This window comes from Drosophila subobscura, chromosome O (assembly GCF_008121235.1).
Source record: "Drosophila subobscura isolate 14011-0131.10 chromosome O, UCBerk_Dsub_1.0, whole genome shotgun sequence".
Classification (NCBI taxonomy): Eukaryota; Metazoa; Arthropoda; class Insecta; order Diptera; family Drosophilidae; genus Drosophila; species Drosophila subobscura.
This window is the reverse complement of record NC_048533.1, coordinates 12118523-12142748: the sequence shown is the minus strand read 5'-3', so window position 1 is coordinate 12142748 and position 24226 is coordinate 12118523. Positions and strand designations below refer to the sequence as shown.

The following is a 24226-nucleotide window of genomic DNA, read 5'->3' as shown; positions in this document are numbered from 1 at the left end:
TCAAGGCGCGGCACCTCACCCTATCAACAGGGATTTTATACAGCATTTTATGCTGCCCCTGCCACTCAAGCAACGCTCACAAAATTATGTCTGTTGACAGTGCCAAGAAAGAAAGTCTTATGCCAGGCGGAGACCTGCACATGTTGATGAATGCGCGAGGCCAGAGACAGAGCGACAAAGATTTCAACTTTCTAATTTAATGTCAGACAGAGACAAAGGCGCTGGCGAAGGCCGGGGCTGGGTAGTCAAATAAATGATACTGCAAATTATTTAGGCAGCCAACGTGGCGTATGCACAATGTCTGTTTGACACAGCAAATGCGAGCGAGCATATGCCCCGCACCAAAAAACGTTTTATTCTGCCCCAGAACTTTTGTTGGAAAGTCATTTCTTAATTGAAAATTAACAGCAGACAATCGGCAAGCAGCCCGAACAGATGTCATTTGTGGCTGCGTCCCGATAGCAGCTGCAAAATAATATATATTTATGTTTATTTATTAAATCAAATGCACAAAAGTTGAGCTGCTCAAGCGAGAGACTTTGGGGCAAGTTTTTTTGTTCATTTTAGTGCACGATTTAGCATTCCTTTGCTCAAAGTTTTGAGCACATCAAAAAGTGTTTTGCTTAACCAACAAAGGAAATGTTTTAAATAGTTTTCAGTTACACTTTTGAATGTACTTTGCACGAGTTACCCAGGGGATATAATTTGTGTTTGACATTTCCTGAGTTTAAGGCAAAAGTTCTCAAAAAAATTCCTCACAAAAGTCATAATTTTTTCATTTGTAAGCCTAATATTTGCCAGGCGATAAGCTAAGACCACAAATAATTCGGTATCGTTTTTTAGCTGCATTAATTAGCTTTTAAAAATGCCAAAGTTCTTTACAACCAGATGTACGATGTTTAATTTAAGGGAAAAAACGAGCCTCTACCTTTTAAAAAATATTTCTAAATATTCCAAAACCACAACTTGGGGACTGTTTGCATTTGTAGAAGTTTTACTCGGCATTTGCAGCGGGGATATCCACGAAAAAGTAGTTTCTTTGCAAGAAATTTGAGCCACCTTTCTCAGCCTTTTTAATTCGTGGTGATAGAATGGATATACCTGCAAATATGGTGACTCAAAGTTGCCAAAGTTGCTACAAATTTTAATGTTTCTCCCACTTTGAAATTTGTTTAATTTATTTTTTTGTATGGCATTGTCCTGTTTTTATAAGTTGACTCTTTAGTGGCATCAATTCTTAGCAAAGTAAGCTATTAAATTGTTCGAAGAATGCCAAAGTTATTATTCATTTAATAAGTTATAGGGCATCCACAGCATCGACAAGTTTTCACCACACCAAAAAGTGTTTTTTGCTCACCCACCAAAGCCAATAAATTAACTAGTCCTTAAATTATAATTATCATAGAATCAGTTTTATTTTTATTGTGTTTTTTTCTTGATTAGTTTATTAATATTGCTGATTGTTAAACATAAACAACAAAAGAATCACTGCAATATTTTAATTGGAAAACTTGATTTGATTGCACAATTATCCATTCAAGAATTGTTAACTTTAGCTGTATTTTCCTTGCCATAGAGGCGTGATCCTTGGACCCCCCCAATTAGGTGAGAACCTGCCGCACAATGTCCGGCGGCAACATGAAATTATTTTTGCGCAACGGAATCTCGCTGAGCTGTCGGTCGATGGGCGCGCGGGTGTCATACAGCGACGGCGACTGGCAGATGATGGCGAAAGTGCCGAAAACGCAGGACAGCGTAAAGAGCCACAGGAAGAAGCGATCCAGCACCATCGAGACGAATTTCCAGTCCTCCACAATCTGGGGGACAAAAACGGGGGTGGGAGGGCGTGAAATAATAAAAAGTAGATTTTTAATATCATTGGGAGGCTGAATGAAATTGGTTTTATATATTTTTGGAGGATAATAAAATATTGTTTTGCGGTCTACCAATAAACTTGAGGCCGCAATAAAAATATAAAGTTATGATTTAATATTTTACAATTGTTTGCTGCACATTTGGGACTCCCCGTCCAATGCATTCGAGTCGAAGTTAAGGGTAATAAACAATACAAAACGGGAGGAGGACGCTCGCAGCAAGGACTCTACGAGGCTCATCCTTATGCTCTGCTCGAGAGTCGTGGGGCAGCCGTCAATAAAAATGGGCAACAAACAAAAAAGGAGCATGAGGCTGAGGCAGTGCCTGGAATATGAGGACATTGGAGCAGGGAGGAGTGCTGTATTGTGTACCCACCTCGTTATCCTTGTCGGCATCCTTGATATGCTGCGCAATAAATCTGACCGCACGCAATGCCTGCAGCACTTCGGGTGTTAAGTTCCTCGGTATCACATTGTCAGAATCTGTCAAGAGTGCGCCGCCAATGAAATTGCGCAAAAATTGAAATAAAATATTTGGAATAATAAATAAATGTGTGGCAGTAAGTGGAGAAGCGTACCCCCATTGGGGCTATACATTTATGCCCTGTGTGTGCGTTTGAGTAAATAAAAATATGTTGAGCTCAAGGCAATGCGTCTTCGCATGTAGCAAAACCCACGAGAAAAACTTCATTGTGCCGTGGAAATGTTTTATCTATGATTTTGGGCATGAGTTTACACATAAATTCTTTGGGTTTGGGCGCCTTAAGTTCTCTTTAAAATATTACTATACATTTTTTAAATTAAATACAGAATAACTTTGATAAATATAAAGTCATAAAATGAGAAAGTAAAATGTTTAAACAGAGATTTAATGGGATTTTCCTCGAAAAATGTAACTGGGTTTGGCTATCGCGTAAAAGGAAATACATTTGAGTACCAAGGACCAGGCTTGAAACGTTAAATGGGTTCAAATCAAGGACCGTAAATAATGATTTACAATTTGTATCTTAAATATAAAATATCACCCGCAAATCTGCGAAGAATTGGCTGTGAATTTTGCCAGAACACGTGGCCTGAGAATCTAGTGAAGGCTTGGCAAAAAGAATCGCCAAAAAATCCGAAAAAATGGTGGCATGGCATGGAAAATCTTAAAATTTTAATAATAACAAAATAGCAGACAAATGTTGATACATTTTGAGCTGTTTTCTTTGTAGAACTGCTCATATAATTTTTACCAGCCTTTTTCAATTTCTGTAGGCTTCGATTACAGAATACATATATGAACTGAAAAATGCTTGCGTTAAATATTTTTATAATTTACTAAGAGTAAAAAAGTATGTAGAAATCTTGTGTTAAGTTTACTGCAAAAGTTGTGCAAGTCCAGAAAGAAATTTCCTAAGCGTGTGCCTATTGTTTTGACTTTTATTATTTATTATTTTGTTGCATATTTACAAACACATTTTGCAACATATTTCGCATCGATCCATAGATCCAACTAATATAATTTTTATTTAGACAACCCATCAAAATTCGCTGACAATATTCTGTCATTGCTTTACTCTTTAATCTATTTGTCAGCCGCTGCTCGTCATTTTGCTGACATTTTATGCACTATATATGCGCAGTGGAAGGTTCATAAAAAATACTACCCTAGGCATGTCGATTGCAGCATCGTTTTTTTGCTTTCGCTTGGCTTGTTTTATGATCCTTGTACGCGGACGGACAGACAGACGGACAGACACTTTTGCGCCATAAACAACAAACATGGCAACACTGACAGCGGCGTAGTAGCCCCAGCCAAAAGGGGTATATATGTATATAATCTGACATGGATGTGATTGGCAAAACCATAAATCAGTTGAAGTGTGTGTGTGTACACTCCCCACAGACACACTGTCCATGTCCGCTGTTTGCCTGTGGACCACGTAAGCGTTATTTGTCATCAAAGCACATCACATTTCTCTCATGGGATTTTGGTTTATTTTATTGCATTATTTGCTTTGCACAAAATATTTTTGTGTATAGAATTTGATGGCTGTGTAGACTCACCCACAGAATTCTGCATGCCATTATCGTAAGCGCCATCCTGGCTGTCCTTAAACTCGCTGGGAAAGTCGCTGATGCTGTCGCTGCATAACAGAGACGAAAGCCAAGTGTTTACTTTCAATTTGGAGACGTTAAAAGACTCCAAACTTACCGCACATCGATCTCGTTGGTGTAGCCATTGCTGGGCGTGGAGTCATCGTAGTCGGGCAGCGTGTATTGGGTCCGCCGCATCATCATCAGCTTGGGCATAAAGTGCAGAAAGAGCTTACGCACCATGGGCGACATGTTGTGCGTTGAGGGGGATCTGTGTGCCGTTGGGCAATTAGCTGGCACGAACCTGGCACAGTGGTTGAAACTCACCTGAAGTGTATGTTGAGCACACAGACCGTTGTCCACACGGACAGCGAGACGAGTATCATGGTAAAGAGCAGATATTTGCCCAGCAGGGGCACTGCCAACGATGTTGGCGGTATAATTTCGGCCAATAACAAGAAGAACACGGTCAACGACACAAGTATTGAAATACATAACGTAACCTGTCAACGAAATTTGTTGTACCCATACACAATGTCTTTCCTGTTCGATAACGATCCCCAACCAACAAACAATCCAACGAACAATCAAAACCAACAGCAAAGAGCACGGCAAAAGAGCAACAAAAATGATAAAGTTCACAAAATACCAACCAATAATTTGTTCGAATTAATTAAGGCAATTACTAAGGGAACTTAAATAAGGATAAAATGATAAATAAAACCAACTGCAACTCGGTTCAAAATATGCTTAAGGCCTGCTCGACTGCACGCTGCTCAACTATGACCCTTAGCCACACACGAACCTACAATTACAATCATCAATCATTTCAAGTTTACACGTAAACAATCAACACCAACAAAAACAAAACAATAAACAAAGCAACCAAACAAAGCGCATTTCACTACGTTTTACACGTGAACTTTTCTGGGTATACAGGTATGGGTATGGTTGGGTGTGTGGTTTGTGTGTGTGTGTACAGGTCCTAGTTCAAGCTGAAGGTAGTCGTAGCATTAGTCTCTGACTAGCTAAAGTTTTCTTGTATGTACTTCAAGCTCTTGGTAGATATTTTATCCAATGAAAAGTTCCGCCATCAATCACAATAAAATTTCAGTTTAAGTTACAATTTGTAACTATTTATCTATGGGGAAATAAGCAAGCTTCAAATTGTTGTTCATTACATTTATAAACGTGATTTGTTTAAGGATTGCTATTCATATTTTTGAAAAGTTGTTTCAATGCAGAGACGCAATGGTGCTGTTTAGAGTAACCAAATCCTAATTTAATTTCTTGCTATCTATTTCAGTCTTCATTGGAGGTAAAAGGCTTCAAGTTTGATTTCGAGAAGTGGATACTTCAGTTTGCCTAAACAAAAATATTAAATGCCGTAGGATCTTTTTATATAATTTAACACAGCTTTTCTCTGAGTTTTCAGAATTAACTGAGGATATTTTCCCTGCTGCAGAAATATCTCTGAATGGCTGCAGAATTTGCACAGCTCTGACTGGGATTTTACTCCTTCGTTTTTCATATTTCAATATACAAATAACGAGTAATACCTATAGTTGAGTTTGGTTCTCTTGTTCATTTACTTGTAGCACTATCAAAGGGCTGTTACTGGATCAAGCGAGCGTTACGAGTATTGAACGAGCAAACACTAAAGCAACGACAACATGAATACGAAGAATAACAACAAAACTGCACGAGTCCTTAACGTGTTTTCTGGGGTTTTACGTAATGGTGTGAGTAATATTGAGAGTATTTCTGTGAGTAATTGTGTGAATAAGTGTGCTGTATGCAGTTGTCCTATAAGTGTGAATGGTTGTGTGACTGTGTGTGCGCTGCTTTCTACCAGTTACGCGAGATATGAGTACAAATTTGGATTGTGGCTTTTCGACATACTAAATCCGATTAGATTTATTTTTGTTTCGTTTCATTTCGTTAGTGAATATCATTTTGGAGTAGGCATTGGTACCAAATCGATGAAAATTTACGTTATGAGATTTCACTACTCAGGAGACAGCACAAATGAATATTCAACGCCAAAAAATTTGAATGTAGCGTCAATTATATGTGTGCTGCTTGGGGGATGCTGCTGCTGCGGCTTTAGAGTTTTAATAAGTTAAATGGGGATAGCATTAAGGACTATCTAATAGAATAGAAGGAACAGCTAATAGTTAAAAGTTGGAGTTAAGAATTTGAGTTAAGATTGGAAGTAGAAAAGGTAGAAAAAGTCGTAGTTTTTAGAAGAAGGAGCAGGAAGTGCAAGTTGAGCTCTACTCGGAAAAGGTTTTAGGGTTTTTTTAGGAAGATTTTTAGAGTTTATGGGAGAGCCAATTGACAGCTAATTTACAGATTTCTTTGACAGCTAAGTGACAGTTCTTTTTGACAGCCAATTGACGGTTTTCTTTGAAAACCAATTGACAGTTTTCTTTGACTTTCTTTGACAGCCAATTGACAGTTTTCCTTGACGTTCTTTGACAGCCAATTAGTAAAATTAGTAGAATTTATAGAGAAGTGAGAGTTAAAGCTATTGAAAGAAGTGCATTTGAGTTTAGATAGTTGGAGCTTAGCTAAAGTATGGTTTGTGGTTGAGTTTTTCGTTTCTCACAGTGTAGCAGATAAAGTAGTTTCTGTTTTGCTGCATGGAAATAAATGTATGATAGACGGAGGTGCTTTAAAATCAGTGTAAAATAGTGGATTTGTTTTGTTAAACAACAAAAAACACAATAAATATAAAGAACAAATCTACCAAAAGTGCACAAATTTCGAATCAACATTTGTACATTAATTAAATACTTTTAGATCATGCTGCATGCTGAGATATATAGAGAAAAATGAGACGCAGTAGATTCCACTCCTTTTGCTTTACCTTCTCGCCGGAATCGCTGGGCAAATAAAACACCAACACCGTGAGAAAAGTGAGCGCCACGCAGGGCACAATCAGATTGACAGTATAGAATAAAGTTTTGCGGCGCATAGTCAGCTTGAAGGTGATATCTACAGAGGTAAACCCAATAAATATAAATGAATTATGCCATCAAATAAAGCAAAACTCACCTGAAAACGGCTCCAGTGTATCCGGATAATATTCCTCATTTTTGGTCGCTGGCACCTCGAGTATATCCCACTCCACGGATAGATAAAACTCGGTTAAATCGATGCCCACTTGGACAAGATTGCTGCCGGGTATCTAATAAATAAATTAATAAATATTACTATAATTTTGCCAGTGCAGAAAGCAACGCAAACCTGATCTAAATGCTTTAAATCCACTTGTGCACCATTGTACGTCCATGAGCCAAATTTCATGAAGCAAATTTGCTCATCATAGGGAAAATATTCGACATTCATTTCGCAGGAAGATTTGTAAATGGCAGGCGGCTCCCAAAACACTTCCCCAGTGTACTTGAGCGTGGCTTTGGTCATCAAAGTGACCTGAAAATGGGTGCAAAATGCCATAAATTAAAGAATTATGAACGTTTTCTCATACACCCACCTCATAATTGCCATCCCAGTTATTGTAGAGCACAATATCGGGCACCCAAATGTGCTCCGAGGGCACATAGAGCTGCTCCACGCCACCGTACTCCTCGGGATCCCAACGTAACTTGTAGTCGAACCAGCGCTGGCAGTAAATATAAATTAAAACCTCGCCTTTAACTCCGTTTTAATACTCACCTGCTTCACCCACAGATTGGTAGTCATCACCTGATTCTTGAGGTTCACCTCAATCAGCTGGGATAACTTCAGACCCAGCCATACCGTCAGCGTTTCCGTGTTGTTCACCACGGGACGTATCAAACGATTGTAGTTGCTCAGCAAGTCATCGTAGAGCCGCTTGGTGTCCGGATTGGCCTCAAAACTCACAGGAGCTGTGAACCGCAGAGAGGTGAAGGTTAATGGCAAGAATTTCCCAAAACAAAGTCACAAAGCATTTCCCAAACTTTCCCAGAATTTCCCAAAACAAACTTGTGCGCAGATGCGGCTCTCCCGCTCTTTGGTTGCTCTCAGTGGGCGCAGCCTTTTGACAGCTGTCTCTGTGAGACGCTCCGGATACAGCATCAACGTATCGGAATTTTCACAGATTTTTCCTAGACTGGTGGACATTTTTTCATGGCTTACCCGTTGAGCTGGCCAATGGCACCAATAAGCAAATGCACAGCACGCGCCAGTGCCACATTTTTGCGTTGTGATTTATCCACTTGAGTGTCGAATATTTGCTAAAAATTTGTTTGTATTCTATTTAATTTTGTGTCATCTTGTTAGCTCTTTGTAGGATCCAGCACAACCTCACGCTCTGAGTGTTAAAACGCAACTGAGGATTTGGATGCTGAGAGATGCGCTCGGCTGGAGGATGCTTGACAGCTGTCAAAATTGGCGCAGGCGATTGCTGTACCAATTTTAGTCATCAATCTTGGCGCCGATTTCTGCAACAGATAATCGATTTAAGTATCTATTTGAAATACAAAACGAATAAAATTTATTGTTGTTAATATAGATTATAATATAACTCGCAGTAGGAAGAATTTCCGAGCCCATATATTGTGTACTTAGAATTGAGAAATACGTCAATCAACGGAAATAAATAAATACGTACATTAAAGTACATAATTATGAGAATTATAATAGTTATTCGAATTCTTCATATTTTCTAATTTTATATTGAAATATCCTGAGACGCTTAAAGTGTCGCTTGAGGTAGGTTTGAATAGCCTGAAGCTTGATTGATGACAAACCAATTTATATGCAATTTAAAGTTTCTATAATTAATTGCTGTGCTTAAGCGCTTCACGCTTGCAGCGAAGAGTTTATTTGATACTTCCCAAGCCGCTCCATGGCAGAAATAATAAAATAGCTGACTAAATTAGCTTTAAATAAATGTAAATTGAATGCTAATCAACGCACAGACTGTAAGTTGAGAAATAGAGAAATATATCAACAAGGTCGAGTTAAGTTTGGAACGTGTTCAAAACTCACCTCTTACATCCCTCGTAAATATCTTTAGGGTACATCTGCCTCCTACAGCCTGAGCGGCCTAGCCAAGTTCGCAGCCTGGACGAGCTCGTTAGCGAAGTTCGCAACCACAAGACAGACCAGACTCGGACCCAACCCTAGCCTGTCACTGTCAACGGGTCGTCAGGGCAACGGGCATTACTTTGACAACGAAAACCTGTAACGAAAATAAGGGAAGAAGTCATTAGAGCTTGGAATTGGAACAAACAATACACTTCGTGGGCAGTAAGTGAGGAACTCTGACAACGAAAGTGCACCAAAAACTCTGCGAAAAACGAAAGTAAACAAAAAACTCTGCGGAAAACGAAAGTCAACTAAAATCGAAAGTTTCTATGCGTCATAGCAATGGGCTACAAGAGCAACTATCCGCAGATGGTGAGGGAAGCGGGCTTCAAGCTGCGCCAGTACCGCGATGGGCCCTTGGACTGGCGTTTAATGGGTAAATTATAGAACAATTCCAAACCGAGAGGAATACAAAATGTTTTCCCCTTAAGGCTCCTATGAGACAGAACGCATATTGCGGGAGCAAAACTTCGAGCTGGTGGACAAGGCGCTGCAGCACCTGTCGGAGGCACCACTGGGCACTGTGCTGGAGACCCACATCCTGGACAGCGGCATAGCCAAGTATTTTGTGATGTCCCAGTATGCCATCCAATATCTCATCTGTTGTCGCACCTATCTGGATGAGTGTGTGACGGATCTGCGCGAGGCGCATGAGATCTCCCAGCAGGAAATTGCCAATCTGCGCAAGTCCCTCGTGGAGTCCAGCAATGAGGTGGTGCAGCTGCACAAGCGCATCACCGAAATCGAAGCCATACGCGAGGTCGTCTATCCCTGCCATCTGTGCACCAAGAACTTCATCAACAACGAGGCGCTCAACGTGCACATTGGGCGCAAGCATCGCGTGGGCACGCCGCCCAGTCTGGGTGCCAATGCCAAGGACAAGGACAATGACATGAATCTCATAAACACCATCAAAATGGAGCTGGAGATCAAGCAGCTGAAGGAGCGCCTCAATGCCGCCGAGCGTAACATCAAGGAGCGCAGCAGTGGCTCCAAGCGTCCAAGTCCGCGCCAGGATCAACGCAATGTGGGCATACAAAGCAATCTGAGCGAGGCCAAGGAGAAGGACGAGCTGCACAGCGAGGTGCTGGAGAGTGAGGCGAGCGAGCGCAAGGAGCAGATGCACGGCCTGGCGGAGCGTTTGAGCAACTTTGAGGTGTGGCAATCGGAGCAGAAGCAAAGCAACGAGCAGTTCATACAGGTGGGGTCTGAAATTGAAGCAATTCCAATTAAAAATCTCTCCGAATGTTACCTTTAGGACATCAATCAGAAGCTGGAAGGTCTCAGCCATGCCCTCGAGCAGTCAAAGAAGAGCAGCAGCAACAGCCACGAAGCGACGACTCCCTTGCAGGCCACGCCCACACCTCGCCTGGAGGATCTGGAACGCATACTCACCGAAAAGGTCACAGAGATTGGCCAAATTAGTGCCAACAAGCTGGAGGAAGTCGTAACGCAGCTAGAGACCGGCTACAATGATAAGCTGCAGGCGCTGGAACGTGAACTAAAGCAGCTGCGAATGCGCAAGGAGGACAAGCAGTTGCCCAAGCCACAGCCTGTGGCCAGTGTCCACAGTGCAGGCACCTCCAAGATACCCAAACCTGTGAGCCGCAAGGAAGAAACGACTGCGGAGCGCATACGCAAGCAAGTGGAGAGTGAGTTCCTGAAGAACAAGGCAGACGATGAGACTTACCCGATTGAAGCGGCGCCGCCTCCTGCTCCAGTGGAGGTGCAAGTGGAAATCAATGAGCAGCCAAGTGGCGGCAGCTCCAGCAGTCATCCAACGTACACGAAGCCCGGCCTAGAGGCAGCTGCCAGCAAGCCAGAGGCGCGGGAGACCACAGACATCGATGAGAGCCTCAGTCAGGAGGATGCGCAGTTGCCAGACGTGGATTCAGAGCACACGCTCTCGGATGAGGGCAGTGAAACGTCCAGCTCCGAGGCGGAGGCACAGCCAATACCCAAAGCATCTAGCAGCAGGCCGCCAGCGAGGGTCATGTGAGTTTTGCTTCATTTTTCTGCTTATTTTTCCTGCTAAATTTTGCCTTCCCTGCTGCAGTATTCCACAAAGACCGCTAACCCGCAAGGATGCACGCAAGCTGCTCGTTCGTAAGATGAGTTCGCATGGCTTTGACCTGAAATCCAAGACCATATCCCACACGACGATGAAGCGCATCAATGGGGAGCTGACGGAGCAGCGCAACAAACTGAAATTGGTAGGCTGGATTAAATCAATCAAAAAGCTGGCAGTAAAGATCAATCCGTTCCAGAAATATCCGCATTTCTATGCCACACGCAATCGCATACGCAAGTTCGTGGAGAAACTGTGCTCCGCGAAGATGCCGCAACAGGCCAAGGAGCTGCTGAAGCACACGACGCCGCTGCAGCCTATGGAAGCGCCAAAGCGTCGCATCAACCGATCGGCGGCACACAGCTCGCGAGAGGCAATTCACAGCTCCCACGATGAGGAGGACGCCACGGACACCAGCGAACACTCCGAGACGCGTAGTTCCAGTCCACAGCGGCCGGTCGATGATGATTTTAAGGCCCGCTTGGAGCAAATTCTTGTGAAGCCCGTGGCCATTGCAGCGCCGCGTACAGCTGTCAAGTCTTCGATGAGTGCCAGGCCAGTGCCGCTGCCACGAAAACGAGTCATGTTCAATACAATGGGTGCGGGCAAAGGCTTTAACGACAGCGAAGACGATTTAAAATAAAGCTAAAATAAATTCTACCAGAAAACGAGCGCCAAGCAGTGCACCTTTTATGAGCGATCTGGCCACTTAGCTTAGAGATGACAAATGCAATTGTGAGAGCTCGTGCAAATTGCTGTTCATATAATCTAAATAATATAAACTAAAAATATATATTTAAATAATTTGTTTGTATCTTAAAAAGTTGAATCATATTTTGTAGAAAAAAAAATGAATGTGTAAATAATTTACTTACAGGTTGCAAAATGTGTTGCTTAATTATACAGGAATACCCTCAACCAGCCGATGGTTTTGAAGCCAGCGAAAGAGTCTGGATAGTTTCATCACTAATAACAACCAGGGGGACCGTTGATCGTTTTATGCTCTTTTTGTTGGTTGACCTTTTTAGTTTTCAATCCAATAAAAGGAACTCATGAAAACTAGCCAATCTTGTATAGAATTTAATAATAAATCAATTAAAAATATAATTTTAGCGCTGAGACTCTTAACTAGCTCTATTAAATGAAACATCAAAATCCAGGAAAATATATATGGACAGTATATTTTGAAAATGCAAGGGTATATTTCGGTATATTTTTGACGGTCTGTCGGTATATTTTTTCGATAACTCCGCGGTCACACTGGCGACCATCCAATTCGCTGAAAAAAAAAGTATTAACCTGCATTAATAGGCATTGAAAAGGCTGCGGAGCAATAGGAAAACCAGTGAATAGGGTATAAACGTACATGGGCTCAACACCAGAGGCAGAGGCATTGCTGAAAATTACCCTCAACCCACTGCGAATCAATCCAATCAACACACACGCGCACACCCACCCATACACAGGCACACACGCACCTTCGTACGTCGTTTCGTCCACCCCCCATCAGCTCGCCGCCCCCCATTTGCCCTCGTCCGTGCCAGCAGCCATCGATGAAATAACATACATAACGTATACCGAAAATACATAAGGCAAAACGGGGCATATCGGGCAAGGGAGTGAGAGTGATACACAGGCGAGTGACAGCAGGAGACAAAACGCAGCCGAATCATGTCCGATATTATGAATATCGACAGCATTATCTCCCGTTTGCTGGAGGGTAAGTGGGAGCCAGCTCTTTCTTTTATGCTCTGTTGATTTAAACATTATCGTTTTTTGTCCCTTCATGGCAGTGCGCGGCGCACGTCCGGGTAAAAATGTGCAACTGTCGGAGAGCGAGATACGCAGCTTGTGCCTGAAGTCACGGGAGATATTTCTGTCACAGCCGATACTGCTGGAGCTGGAGGCACCGCTGAAGATCTGTGGCGACATACACGGCCAGTACTACGATCTGTTGCGTCTGTTCGAGTACGGTGGCTTTCCGCCCGAGTCCAACTATCTGTTTCTGGGCGATTATGTGGATCGCGGCAAGCAGTCACTGGAGACGATATGCCTCCTCTTGGCATATAAGATAAAATATTCGGAGAACTTTTTCTTGTTGCGCGGCAATCACGAGTGCGCCAGCATCAACCGCATCTACGGGTGAGCCCTGGCATTATCGCTGCCCCATAAACACATCTAATTGATTCGATCGACAGGTTTTACGACGAATGCAAGCGCCGTTACACCATCAAGCTGTGGAAAACTTTCACAGACTGCTTCAACTGCTTGCCCGTGGCGGCCATTGTCGATGAGAAGATCTTCTGCTGTCATGGCGGCCTCAGTCCGGATCTGTCCTCGATGGAGCAAATTCGTCGCATTATGCGTCCCACAGATGTGCCCGATCAGGGTCTATTGTGCGATCTGTTATGGTCCGACCCGGACAAGGATACCATGGGCTGGGGTGAGAATGATCGCGGTGTGAGCTTCACATTTGGCGCGGAGGTGAGTTGGGAGTCAATGGGAGGTTGCTTCAGGTGCTAACGAGAGTCTTTCCCTTCCTTTCCCCTAGGTTGTGGGTAAATTTCTACAGAAGCACGAGTTCGACCTCATCTGTCGTGCCCATCAGGTGGTGGAGGATGGCTACGAGTTCTTTGCCAAGCGACAGCTGGTCACGCTCTTCTCGGCGCCCAACTATTGCGGGGAGTTCGACAATGCGGGTGAGTTGTTGTTGCCGGACTTCAATCTGTGTTAATCTTATCGGTATTATGAGCTTGCTTGGAAAGAGTAAACTTGTGCGCAGGTTATCGCCTGATCCCCGAGATAAACACAGACGGCCAGCAAGTGAAAGCTGCAAGCTGAAATCTGAGCCAACTGCGCATTTTATTGCATGCATTCGCTGTGGTTTGATTGATCATATTTCTGTCTGTGTTTTCGTTTTGTTTTACAGGTGCCATGATGTCCGTTGACGATACGCTGATGTGCTCCTTTCAGATATTGAAACCCGCCGATAAGCGACGCTTTGTTTATCCAAACTTTGGCAGCTCGGGACGTCCGCTGACACCGCCTCGTGGCGCCAACAATAAAAACAAGAAGAAATAAGCAGCCAAGCCACAGCAAACACACACACACACACGAGCACACACAACTGCACAACACGCAAAGGCAAAGGCGAAGGCAAAGGCAGAACGAGTCCAGAACTGGAAGCGCGCAAAGAGTTTGTTTTTATCGAATATATATAGATGTGTAATCGAATCGAATCGTGAGCAACGTTATATGGGGTATATGAGAATCTATATATACAAATTAGCCTATTTTTCATTTGAAAAAACAAAACAAAACATAAAAATCGAAACTAAAATTACAAACAAAAACAAAAAAACAAATCGAGAGACACTTTAGTTCAAAGTAATTGTAGTGTAAGACACTGCATAAGGCAAAAGGAGTAACGCATGAATATTTGTATCTCCTTTAATGTATTAATTGTTTTTCCCCCACACACACACACACACACACACACACACACAAACACACCATGCATAGCACAGGTACACGATGGAGCGTACAGTGGGTACAAAAAGCGTGCACGCACCAAGTTGTATTTTATTTCGCATTTTATTTTTTGATAACTCGCAAAGAATTTTTGTAACTATTTTGCAGCTTTATATGTTTCCGTTTTTTATTACGTTTCTAAACAAACAAAAATGTTAACTCTGTACGGGGAATATGCTTTTAAATATTTGTGTGTGCGAGCGAGCTATTAACTACATACATATTACATATGTATGTACATACACTCGAAGGCACGAATCTATAATCTATCTATATATTTTTGTAATATTGAAATAGAAAAAAAACTACATGTTTACTTAGTTTTAAAAAAGAAAACAAATCGAAAGCAAGTGAGATGGCAATTTTTTTTTAGTTGCAATCTACATAAGTTTCAATTGTTTACACCAAAAATATTAAAATAAACAAACATTGTGTATATTTTTTTTAATCCATTTTGCGTTAACCCAACACACACACACACACACATGCAGAAAACATAAAAAAATAATTTTAATTGTTTTCCCACACCAAAAATTAAAAGAAAACTGCGAAAAAAAATATCAAAAAAAGCTTCATTGAAGCACTGTTAGTTAAGGCGCATACTTTTGAGCGGCACTGTGTGCCCTCTGCTGTTGTCAGCGACGCGGCAGATAATGTTACTCAACCCCTTCACCCCTGTAGCCCTCAATCTATCAACAGCGCTGGGGAAAACAAACAAATTAAATGCATGGAAAATTCTAAAAAAAAAAAAGAAATTTGCAAAAAATAATAAAAATAATTGTAAGCCGCAGAGCAGCAGACACACACACACACTGACACTCTGTCATATAAGTATTTTGTATACTTTGTGCATTTTTGTATAACGATTACAGTCCGGAACAAAAACATTCTATGGCACATCCACACAGACATTCAAAGTATTACGCGCAGGCGATGCAAAAGCGACGCGAACCTGACGTAGATTACCTACTCCCCCGCCCCGACCCAAAATGGTTTCGTTTGTATAATCCCCCCCCCGCCCGATAAGCAATCCAAACAAGCAACAATCGACCGCAAACCCGAAACGCAAATGAATTTGAATCCTCTTCGAAAAATTACACCTCTAGGAGTACTTTGTTCAATGTTGTAACGAATTCCACAAGTATATTTACACGCATAAATGTATGTACAATGTCTCGATGTATGTTTGTATGTATGTTTGTACTCGTAATATCAAGTTCAAGCATTGACACCCATCGGCTGTTTTCAACACACAAGAAAAGACATGAGAAATCTATAACGTAAATAACGTACATTTATTTCAAAAATTCGGAGAAATGGCAAAGGAAAATTGGAAGCATGAGAAAAAAAACACATAAAATGCATTACAAAAAAATGACAAAAAAAAAAGAACTCAATGACGAAGCACTTGTAACAAAATAGCACTGTTTTATTAAAAGGAAAAATAAAATACATACTAGCAATAAAAAACCAAATAAAAATAACAAAGAACTTGCTGTTTTAGTTTATTTTTTTCAGAATTGATAACTGAGACGAGCGTGGAAAATTACCAGAACGTAAACATAATGGAACTAAAGATGAGGCAACGGCGGTAACTTAATGTTTATTTATTTGATAGCTAAGGCAAGCTGTTAAACAATATTTTGAGAGGAGCGAAATAACCATTACAAACATTTTTGTTTACATTTTATGGTCAAGTAAAACAATACTTTCGAGTGAAGAAAATAGCCATAATGAAACCATAAAAGATTATTTTCATTTTAAGAATTATTGTGTAGACTTTAACGTGATCCTATGTTTCCGGGCCTTTTCTTTTTATACACAATTTTGCGCGATTATACAACAACAGTTTGCTGGCTAAATTTTTCATAATAAGTTAATAGCCTATGGAAATGTGTACTAGTATATCCCTTTCCACAGAAGACTTTTGAAATTCCCATTCATTTCTATGTCTTATTTTAAAGCGAATTAATTGAAGTCCATAGTGAACATTTAAAAGATTATTTTTATTTTCAGATTGCTTGACAGCTGGGTAGGTAGGTTTTATACCACAATTTTTGCAGGCTGAATAATTGTAATAATATATAATCATATTTGTTTTGCACCTCAACCCGGTGGAAACTGCCTTCTAGTTTCCATAAATAGCTCCAAATAGTTCTTAAATTGATGTACCACCCAAAATCAATTAAATCTTAGGGCGCAGCTCCTGCCCATTGGTGCACACGTGCCACCCGATCCCCTGCCCTGCTCTTCATCCGCCTGCAGCCGCAGCTGCAGCATCTTTTGGCGCAGCGCATAGGGCGTTGTTCCAGTGCTCAATTGCTGCTGCTGCTGCCTATTGTCTCGGTTCTTGTGCCACTTGTCCGTGTCCACTTGGGTGCTGCCACGCTGCAGCTTGTCGTAGGCCTGCTGCAGTCTCAGCTCATCCTGGCGCACATCGCTGAAGCATTCGCTGGCGTTCATCAATCGAAACTTTTGGAGTGCCTGCAGCTGCTGCAGCTCGTCGTTGTGGCTGGCGTGCATTGATGGGGGCTGCGGAGAAGGCGATGACGATGACGCTGCCGAGTTGCCACTTTGAACCTGACCCTGACCTTGGCTTGGCTGGCGACTGGCAACGCATGCGCTCTGCTCATAGAAACGTCGATTGTCCGTGTACTGAGGGGAGCTGCTGCTCATCGTCGTAGTGTTGCTGTTGCTGCTGACACCTCCTGTTCGCTCCCAGCCCCAGCGCAGAACCTTGGCCCGACTCTGCTGTCGTTGCTGTGCTTCAGCGCTGCAGCTGCAGCTGGAGCAATGACTCACCGAGGTGGCTGTGGAGTTGCGACGACTAAAATCGTTGCTCAGGCGAGTGTTGGAGTGTCCCAAGCCCAAGCTCAGTCCAGGCACAGTGGACTTGAGGCTTGGTCTGCGCACAAACTGCGTGGGTCGAGTACTTTGTCTGGATGAAGACGTCACCGACATGAGATCGCCACGTGGACGCTGCGGCTGCTGTGGAGGTTGCACCAACGCTGATCTCATCGCACTGCCAGCACCAAAGTTCCCACCGCAGTAGCAGCGTTGCATTTGGTTTTTCGTTTTGGGTTTTGTAATAGACAGAGAGACGACTCTATGGTCTCTGCTCCACTCAGATTGCGTGCGCACAGAATGTTCAGAGACGACTGCCGCCTGCCACCAACCGGTTTCCACACATGTGTCTGCTGTGGTGCCCAAAAAAACACTCGACACTTGATTACCATATACTCGCACTTACCGCTAGCCGGCTCACACGCATTATTTGTTTATATTTGAACAACAATTGCAACAGAACAGTTTCCATAGACACACGCCTGGGGCGGGAGATCCTTGGGCTGTTTTGCACCCACCACCAAAGAATTCGGCGGTCCGAACGAATGACTCAAGCAACAAACTTGATTTTTCTAGGAATTTGATACTAATTGGTTTTTGTGATCTTTTGGCCCTTTTGGGTAGAACTTTTTATACCTTCGATGACATACATATTTCTGGGAAATACAGAAAGGCTTAAGTACTTCATTACGTAAAACCTTTTACATAGAAAATAGCGTTATTCATTGCTCATTAATACTCTGATTATTCTCTAATACATTTATCCCAAATCAACAGAATTTTCCTATGATTTTGAGAGATTAAAAATGGACTTGGCTTGAAAGAGCAAACTTAAAGGTGGATTAAAGTTAAGCGATTAATCGGATCAACCATTCAGCGACAAATAAATAATATTTACAAAACTGTGCGCAAAATAGTTCTTAATTTAAAAAAACTTTTCACATCATTTGCAAGAGTTTGTGTAGCCACAAAAAATTGAGTTGCAAAGTACTATCAAATAAATGGGGATGAGAAATTTGTATCTGAATATTTCAACCCTTATTTACATTTCTTCAATTTGCATAATTTCTGTTGTCAATGGTTATGGTTATGGCATAAATTTGGTGTTGAAATATTGTGTTTAAAAATATCTTAAATATACATATATTTGAATTTATTTTATTTTATTTTATTTTTTTATCTCCTTTTCCATGTCGCAAATGAAAACCTAATTGCATTTCCCAATTCCCGCACTAAAAACGCATTCAATTTCCATGTACAATTTATTTCCCAAGTAATCAACATTTCTGCTAGTGCCAGTGATTTATGCACTTAAATATTGCACCAATAAAAACTCGAACGTGTGGTAGAACCTGCACTAAAACCAATCAGGTGACTGAATTAAGGCAACCGTTTCAATTTCCTGCCGCTGCCCCACTTATTGAATAAGACAACAAGCGGCGAGTCACAGTTACAGTCATGGGTAACCGCCGACCGAGCGCATCCTCGGTCATTACTTACAAAAACCCTCAATTAGGGTTTACAACCACTGACCATTAAACATATGTAAAGTTCAATGAACCAAAATGAGTAATTAAAATGAAAGGGCAATAACAGGGTTATGCACTGGGAGTGGAACTGGAACGGGGACTGCAACGGAGACTGGGCAGTGGAACGGTCTGGGATTGAGACTGAAACTGGGTCTGCTGCTAGTGCCGTGGAGATGGTTACATTGCCAAATGCAACAAAGCGGAAAGCAAAAGTTGTCCGCATGCGCTTTTGGGGTGGTCTCTCTCTCGCACGCTTTTTGGGCCAAAGCTCGCACGCGCGTCAAAGAGAAGGAGAAGCTCGCTCGCTCGTTTGCTGAAGAGGAAGCTTCATCGATTGCTGGCTGCAAGCTTTTTCAATACGGCGTGGGGGGAGCGGTGCGGCTCGCTCTGCTCGTTGCGTCTGCGCTGCGTCTGTCGCTGCTGCTGCCGTTGCTCAAGCTTGGTATAAAAACTCGAGCGCTCGACGCATCCCGTGTACACACCAGTGATAAGTCGTGGCGAGAATCATCAGCTGCCGGAGAAACGTAGAGGACAGAGGACTTGAAATCGAAGCATACAGTCGGGAGTAGTGCGTGTGCGTGAGAGTGTGCTTGTGTGTGCTTGTGTTTGTTTGTGTGTGTTTGGTTGTGAATCAAAAAGTTACACTTAGGAAATAGATCTCTCTCGACTGGACGCTACATCCGATTTCCCACAGACCAAAAAAAAAACATGTTCCGTGTGTCGACAGCAGCTTCATTACTGCTGCTAATCGTTGCGATTGCGCAGGAATTAAATGTAACGGCGGCAGAGCAAGATTTGCGTAAGTATCAGAGACCTAATCAGTGACACATTCACCGTGAGCAGTCCCCTGCGCAGTGTCGCAGCAACCAGTCTTTTGTCAGTACCATCTCCCCACGCAGTGATCCATTTCCAGTGATTCCCAGTACACTGGCCATTCCCATTAATTCCTTTTGACCATTTCCCCCCGCCAGTCCACAGTACCTTTGAGTTGTGGAATTTGCTTTGTTTATTTGTTTTTTGTCAGTTTGTTTTAGTGTTTTTTACTGTTTAGTTATTTGCGCACTTTGTGCGGCCACCTAGGGGGCATATGGTTATGGCTAAAACGTGATAGATGTTGTTTATTAGCTAGTTAATTTCGTTTTAGGCGCTTGGCCCCACACTTGTGGAGGTCAGAGCTAGCCGTAATATTCTCTAAATGAGATGGCGGAGGGAGGGGAGGGTAGCAGTTGTGGTGCGTCTGCAGCTTATGCAACTGACAGGCAAACAGGTTGACACTCGATGACGATGGACGGGTGGACGGGTTTTTGGGCAGACAGTCCAGTGATCCACTGAGCCACAGAGCCAGACAGTCCAGATCCAGTTCAGTGCAGCCAGCACTTCCGCTTATATGCGTCAAGAGGCAACAGAGAAGGACACACCACACACAGATGTAATCCAATTCAATTCGATCTGCATTATGGCTGTAAATTAATTTCAGCATTCCATGGAGTGTCCGCTTGATTAATGGCAACTGTTGCCATAGGTCAGCCACACACAAGCTCCAACGACAATTTATTCATCACAAATGAGCCGCTTCAACTTGACATTGAGCCACTAAATTATGCTGTGTGCTCGCTCGCTCAGCTTCTTTCGAGATATTTCTGTGTTTTGGGCTTACAAACGAGTTTTGCTTGCTGTGGTGGCCAACGAACTCTGGCCAACGGACAGCTGGCCCAATTGCAGGGTGAAACTTCCGCAAAAGCCACCAAAGATTCCAAAACAATTTCAATGTCAATGTTTTTTGTTTTCTTGTGCTTCCACAGCCGAAGGCTTCCCCAAATGTAAGCGAGATGCAAACTTCGACAAGTGTCTGGTGGATGCCGTCAATGTGGCCATACAGCTGCTCAAAAATGGTTCGTATCGATATGGCCAAGACAATGGGGGGGAATGACGTGCTAAGAGTTATTTTGTTATCATTGGACAGGCAATAAAGAATTCGGCATTCCGCCGCTGGAGCCGCTTGCCGTGAAGAAACTTGTTATAGATGCCGGCAATGCGCCAATCAATCTACGTCAGGCCTTGAAGAACATTAAGGTGCACGATTTGATATCCACCAGCAAGATCCTGCGGTACAAGTAAGTAGCAGAAAATCCACACCCAGCCGTAGAGCACTGCTTATGCTTATGTTTCCCCCCCACAGAACCGACTTGGACAAACATTTAATCATCTGTGAGAGTCGCACGGATCGCATTGAGATGATTGGCGATTATGAGATGTCCGGCAGGATTCTCCTGCTGCCCATCACTGGCCATGGCAAGTCCAATGTGACGTTGTTGAACACCAAAATCGAACATCGCCTGATTGGAGAACCCTTCGAGAAGGATGGCGTCAAGTATATGCGCCTCAAGGACTATCGCGTTAATTTCGAACCAAAGCGTGTGTACCTGAACTTTGAGAATCTCTTCAATGACAAGACCCTGTCCGATGGCATGAATCGCTTTCTCAATGAGAACTGGGAGACGGTTTTCAATGAGCTGAAAGTGGGTTATGCCAAGAGCTTTGGCCTCATCTTCCGCGAGCTGTCCAACAAGCTGTTTGAGAAGGTGCCCTTCGATACTATTTTCCAGAGTTAATGGTGGTTAATTTATGTTTATATTTAGTTAATAAAGGATTCAATAACATTTAATTTGTGGTTTAGAATTTCAATTCAAATTAAACGATAACGATATGTAATCATAACGTACGGCTTGTCGTTTTCCAACACCGCATCTATTGCCAGGGCACCGAATGTTATCTATCGATAGTTCACTATCGTTGGTTTGGCAGCTCTACTTTTATTTGTTTTTATTGGTGTCTTTTTGTTTAAAACAATTTTGCATTTGCACTAACACCCACGAACGACTCTCACCGGCTGCCTGCATGGCGGAAAAAGCGGTGACCATGGACGGGCCGACAGTGTCGGAAGCCAAGTACCAGAAATTAGCCAGCGAATACTCAAAGGTAAGATGCGATCCGGTTAGATTTCTCTGGCCACCCGCAGCAACAGTTTACGCCCATTAACGGCACTGGCGCTAATCTAATTTAATCCGCATCCGCACAGCTGCGTGCCCAAGCGACGGTGCTGAAGAAGGCCGTGCTGGAGGAGCAGGCGAAGGAGGGCGGCCTCAGGGAGCAGCTGCAGCAGTATGCCACATGCCTGCGCCGCACCGAACAGGAGGTGGACTCGCTGGGCTTTCGCAACAAGCAGCTGGAGTCGCGCGTCTCGCAACTACAACAGGAAATCTCAGCGCACGAGCAGCAGCAGCGCAAGAAAAAGGACAAAGATGCAGCACCCCGACGTGGGCTGTTGGGTGGCCACAAAGTGGATGTGGGCGATGCCGAGGCAGCCCACGAAGCGAATGCCGCGCAAGAGGCGCTCATATTCGAGGAGTTGCAAAAGAAAATCATGGAAAATGCGCAGCTGACGTCATTGGTGAGCGGAAAAAACAAAAGAAAAGTTGCCACTAAATCGAACCAAAACCCAACCACCCACAGATTGATGACAAGCAGCGTGACTTGTTGCTGCACACGGAGCGCATAGCCTCGCTCGAACAGAAGCTGGAGAAGCGCATTGGGGACCAGAACGAGCTGGAGAAACGTTTGCGCAAAGAAGTGGAAACATTGCAGCACAGAAACAGCGAACTGGAGACCAAACTGGTGGATGCGGCCAGCATGGTGGGTGCCGTCAGACTCTACTCAAATCTCTAACTAATTCCACACTTTATGCTGATCTACAGCTTGGCAGCGAGGATGCGTTGAGTGCCACTGGCAGTGACAACACGCCGCTGCATAATCTACAGCAGAACAACTCGAATCATGTCACAGCAGAGGATCGCATTGCCATGCTGGAGAAGGAGGCGGCACACTGGCGCGCCCAGTATGAGGTGATGAAGCTGCATCAGAACTTCAACCCCAGCAAGGATCTCAGCATAAGCAGCTGCAGCACAGCCGCGGCGGGCATAACCGTCAAGCCAAGCGAACTGGAAGCCAGAGGGAGTCAACGGGCGCGTGACTCGTTGCAGGAGCCAGCCGAGCCGCCCACCAAGGAGCAGCTCATTTACAGCGTTTTCAGCAAAAAGTTTGAGGAGCTGCTGCGACTGAAGGTGCACGCTGAGTCGCGGCTGCGCTCGTTCGAGCTGGAGGTGCAGCATCTACAAAACTGCCTGGAGAATGCCACGCACGAGCTGAGCGCCAAGGATGAGCAGCTGGCCAGCCTGGGTGGTGCGCTGCAAATGATGGAAGAGGAATTGGTACGTGGCTTTGTCGCTGCAACTAAACTTCTTGTAGCTAATCCAAACTCTTTCCGCAGACCACGACGCGTATTAATTATGAGGAACAGATCAGCGTGCTCACCGAGCAAGTGATTAGCCTGAGCGATCAGCTGGCTGCCTGCAAATGAATGGAGGAGGAGGAGGCTCCTCGCGTACCGCTTTCATGTATATTATTGTAAAAACTAACCCAGGCTCAGCCTGTGTCTGCGTTATTATGGAATATGCCTGCACCCACAGCTCCACCCTCTCCCTGTTTGTTGTCCAGCATCGACGTGTATATAACTGAACATATATCTATGTATTAAATTCACTAAAATTTAACAACAATTTAACTACAATTTAACGGAGAACGAGCTGCCGCAGGAGCAGCCTTGCTCGGCCAATGGATTGGCCATCATGCGAAAGCCCGCGCGTATCAGCTCGGTGTGATAGTCAACGGTGGAGCCGGTGCAGTACTCCAGCGACACGGTGTCTATGACCACCTTGGCCTTGTCCTCGCCAAACTGCAGATCGTCCTCGTTCATTTTGTTGTCCAAATCGAATTTGTACTGGAAACCCGAGCAGCCACCGCCCTCGACGGTGATGCGCAGGAACGAGCCATCGATGCAGATCTCACGCAAACGTTTCAGGCAGCTCTCACTGACTTGTATCTGCTGTTTAGCATCGGCATTGGCCTTGGCCGTGGCGGCATGCCGCAATGCAGACGCTGAATTGATGAAATTTCTGCAAAAACAACAACATTACGCTACAATCTTATTCCCATTTGCTTTTTTAATTACCTCTGCAGCGCCGGCTTGATCAACTGCCTCAGTAGGTACGCCATTTCGGTGCCGAAAATTTAATTTCCAAATTTGTATTTATTATCTCGTAATCCAAAACAAAGTCACACAGCTGTTCGTTGCGATGAATTGTATCGCAGTAGTTGATAGATTT

The 24226-nt window shown here is 43.5% G+C and overlaps 7 protein-coding genes and 1 long non-coding RNA gene across 8 annotated transcripts; 5 read left to right on the top strand and 3 right to left on the bottom strand.

Annotated features, from left to right (window-relative positions):
- Positions 1 to 1412: 1412 nt before the first annotated feature.
- Positions 1413 to 8336, bottom strand: LOC117896841 (acetylcholine receptor subunit beta-like 2). Its single transcript, XM_034805364.1, has 11 exons — positions 8079 to 8336; positions 7635 to 7828; positions 7453 to 7581; positions 7206 to 7391; positions 7014 to 7146; positions 6826 to 6953; positions 4281 to 4456; positions 4072 to 4224; positions 3924 to 4003; positions 2251 to 2357; positions 1413 to 1817 (listed from the first exon to the last, which is right to left on the bottom strand). The coding sequence occupies exons 1-11, from the start codon at positions 8134 to 8136 to the stop codon at positions 1602 to 1604; spliced, it is 1560 nt and encodes a 519-aa protein (XP_034661255.1). The 5' UTR covers positions 8137 to 8336; the 3' UTR covers positions 1413 to 1601.
- On the top strand, positions 6159 to 16131 carry LOC117896847. The gene is made up of 3 exons (XR_004649052.1): positions 6159 to 6168; positions 11943 to 11956; positions 15975 to 16131. It is a non-coding gene; the product is annotated as an uncharacterized LOC117896847 (long non-coding RNA).
- On the top strand, positions 8947 to 11773 carry LOC117896839 (zinc finger protein DZIP1L). The gene is made up of 5 exons (XM_034805358.1): positions 8947 to 9408; positions 9464 to 10233; positions 10291 to 11027; positions 11089 to 11245; positions 11300 to 11773. Exons 1-5 carry the CDS (start codon positions 9315 to 9317, stop codon positions 11741 to 11743), a joined length of 2202 nt encoding a protein of 733 aa, XP_034661249.1. The 5' UTR covers positions 8947 to 9314; the 3' UTR covers positions 11744 to 11773.
- On the top strand, positions 12366 to 14711 carry LOC117896843 (serine/threonine-protein phosphatase alpha-1 isoform). The gene is made up of 5 exons (XM_034805367.1): positions 12366 to 12820; positions 12894 to 13242; positions 13299 to 13584; positions 13652 to 13799; positions 14030 to 14711. The coding sequence occupies exons 1-5, from the start codon at positions 12772 to 12774 to the stop codon at positions 14179 to 14181; spliced, it is 984 nt and encodes a 327-aa protein (XP_034661258.1). The 5' UTR covers positions 12366 to 12771; the 3' UTR covers positions 14182 to 14711.
- Positions 16132 to 16793: 662 nt separating the features above from the next.
- Positions 16794 to 17716, bottom strand: LOC117896844. Its single transcript, XM_034805368.1, has one exon. The coding sequence runs from the start codon at positions 17692 to 17694 to the stop codon at positions 16813 to 16815; it is 882 nt and encodes a 293-aa protein (XP_034661259.1). The 5' UTR covers positions 17695 to 17716; the 3' UTR covers positions 16794 to 16812.
- Positions 17717 to 19492: 1776 nt separating this feature from the next.
- Positions 19493 to 21669, top strand: LOC117896845 (protein takeout). Its single transcript, XM_034805369.1, has 4 exons — positions 19493 to 19803; positions 20807 to 20896; positions 20968 to 21118; positions 21184 to 21669. The coding sequence occupies exons 1-4, from the start codon at positions 19713 to 19715 to the stop codon at positions 21614 to 21616; spliced, it is 765 nt and encodes a 254-aa protein (XP_034661260.1). The 5' UTR covers positions 19493 to 19712; the 3' UTR covers positions 21617 to 21669.
- A 139-nt stretch (positions 21670 to 21808) lies between these two features.
- On the top strand, positions 21809 to 23631 carry LOC117896842 (protein phosphatase 1 regulatory subunit 21). Its single transcript, XM_034805365.1, has 5 exons — positions 21809 to 21983; positions 22084 to 22455; positions 22518 to 22697; positions 22760 to 23272; positions 23332 to 23631. Exons 1-5 carry the CDS (start codon positions 21903 to 21905, stop codon positions 23419 to 23421), a joined length of 1236 nt encoding a protein of 411 aa, XP_034661256.1. The 5' UTR covers positions 21809 to 21902; the 3' UTR covers positions 23422 to 23631.
- Positions 23571 to 24213, bottom strand: LOC117896846 (iron-sulfur cluster assembly 2 homolog, mitochondrial). The gene is made up of 2 exons (XM_034805371.1): positions 24073 to 24213; positions 23571 to 24016 (listed from the first exon to the last, which is right to left on the bottom strand). Exons 1-2 carry the CDS (start codon positions 24114 to 24116, stop codon positions 23626 to 23628), a joined length of 435 nt encoding a protein of 144 aa, XP_034661262.1. The 5' UTR covers positions 24117 to 24213; the 3' UTR covers positions 23571 to 23625.
- Between the last annotated feature and the right edge of the window lie 13 nt (positions 24214 to 24226).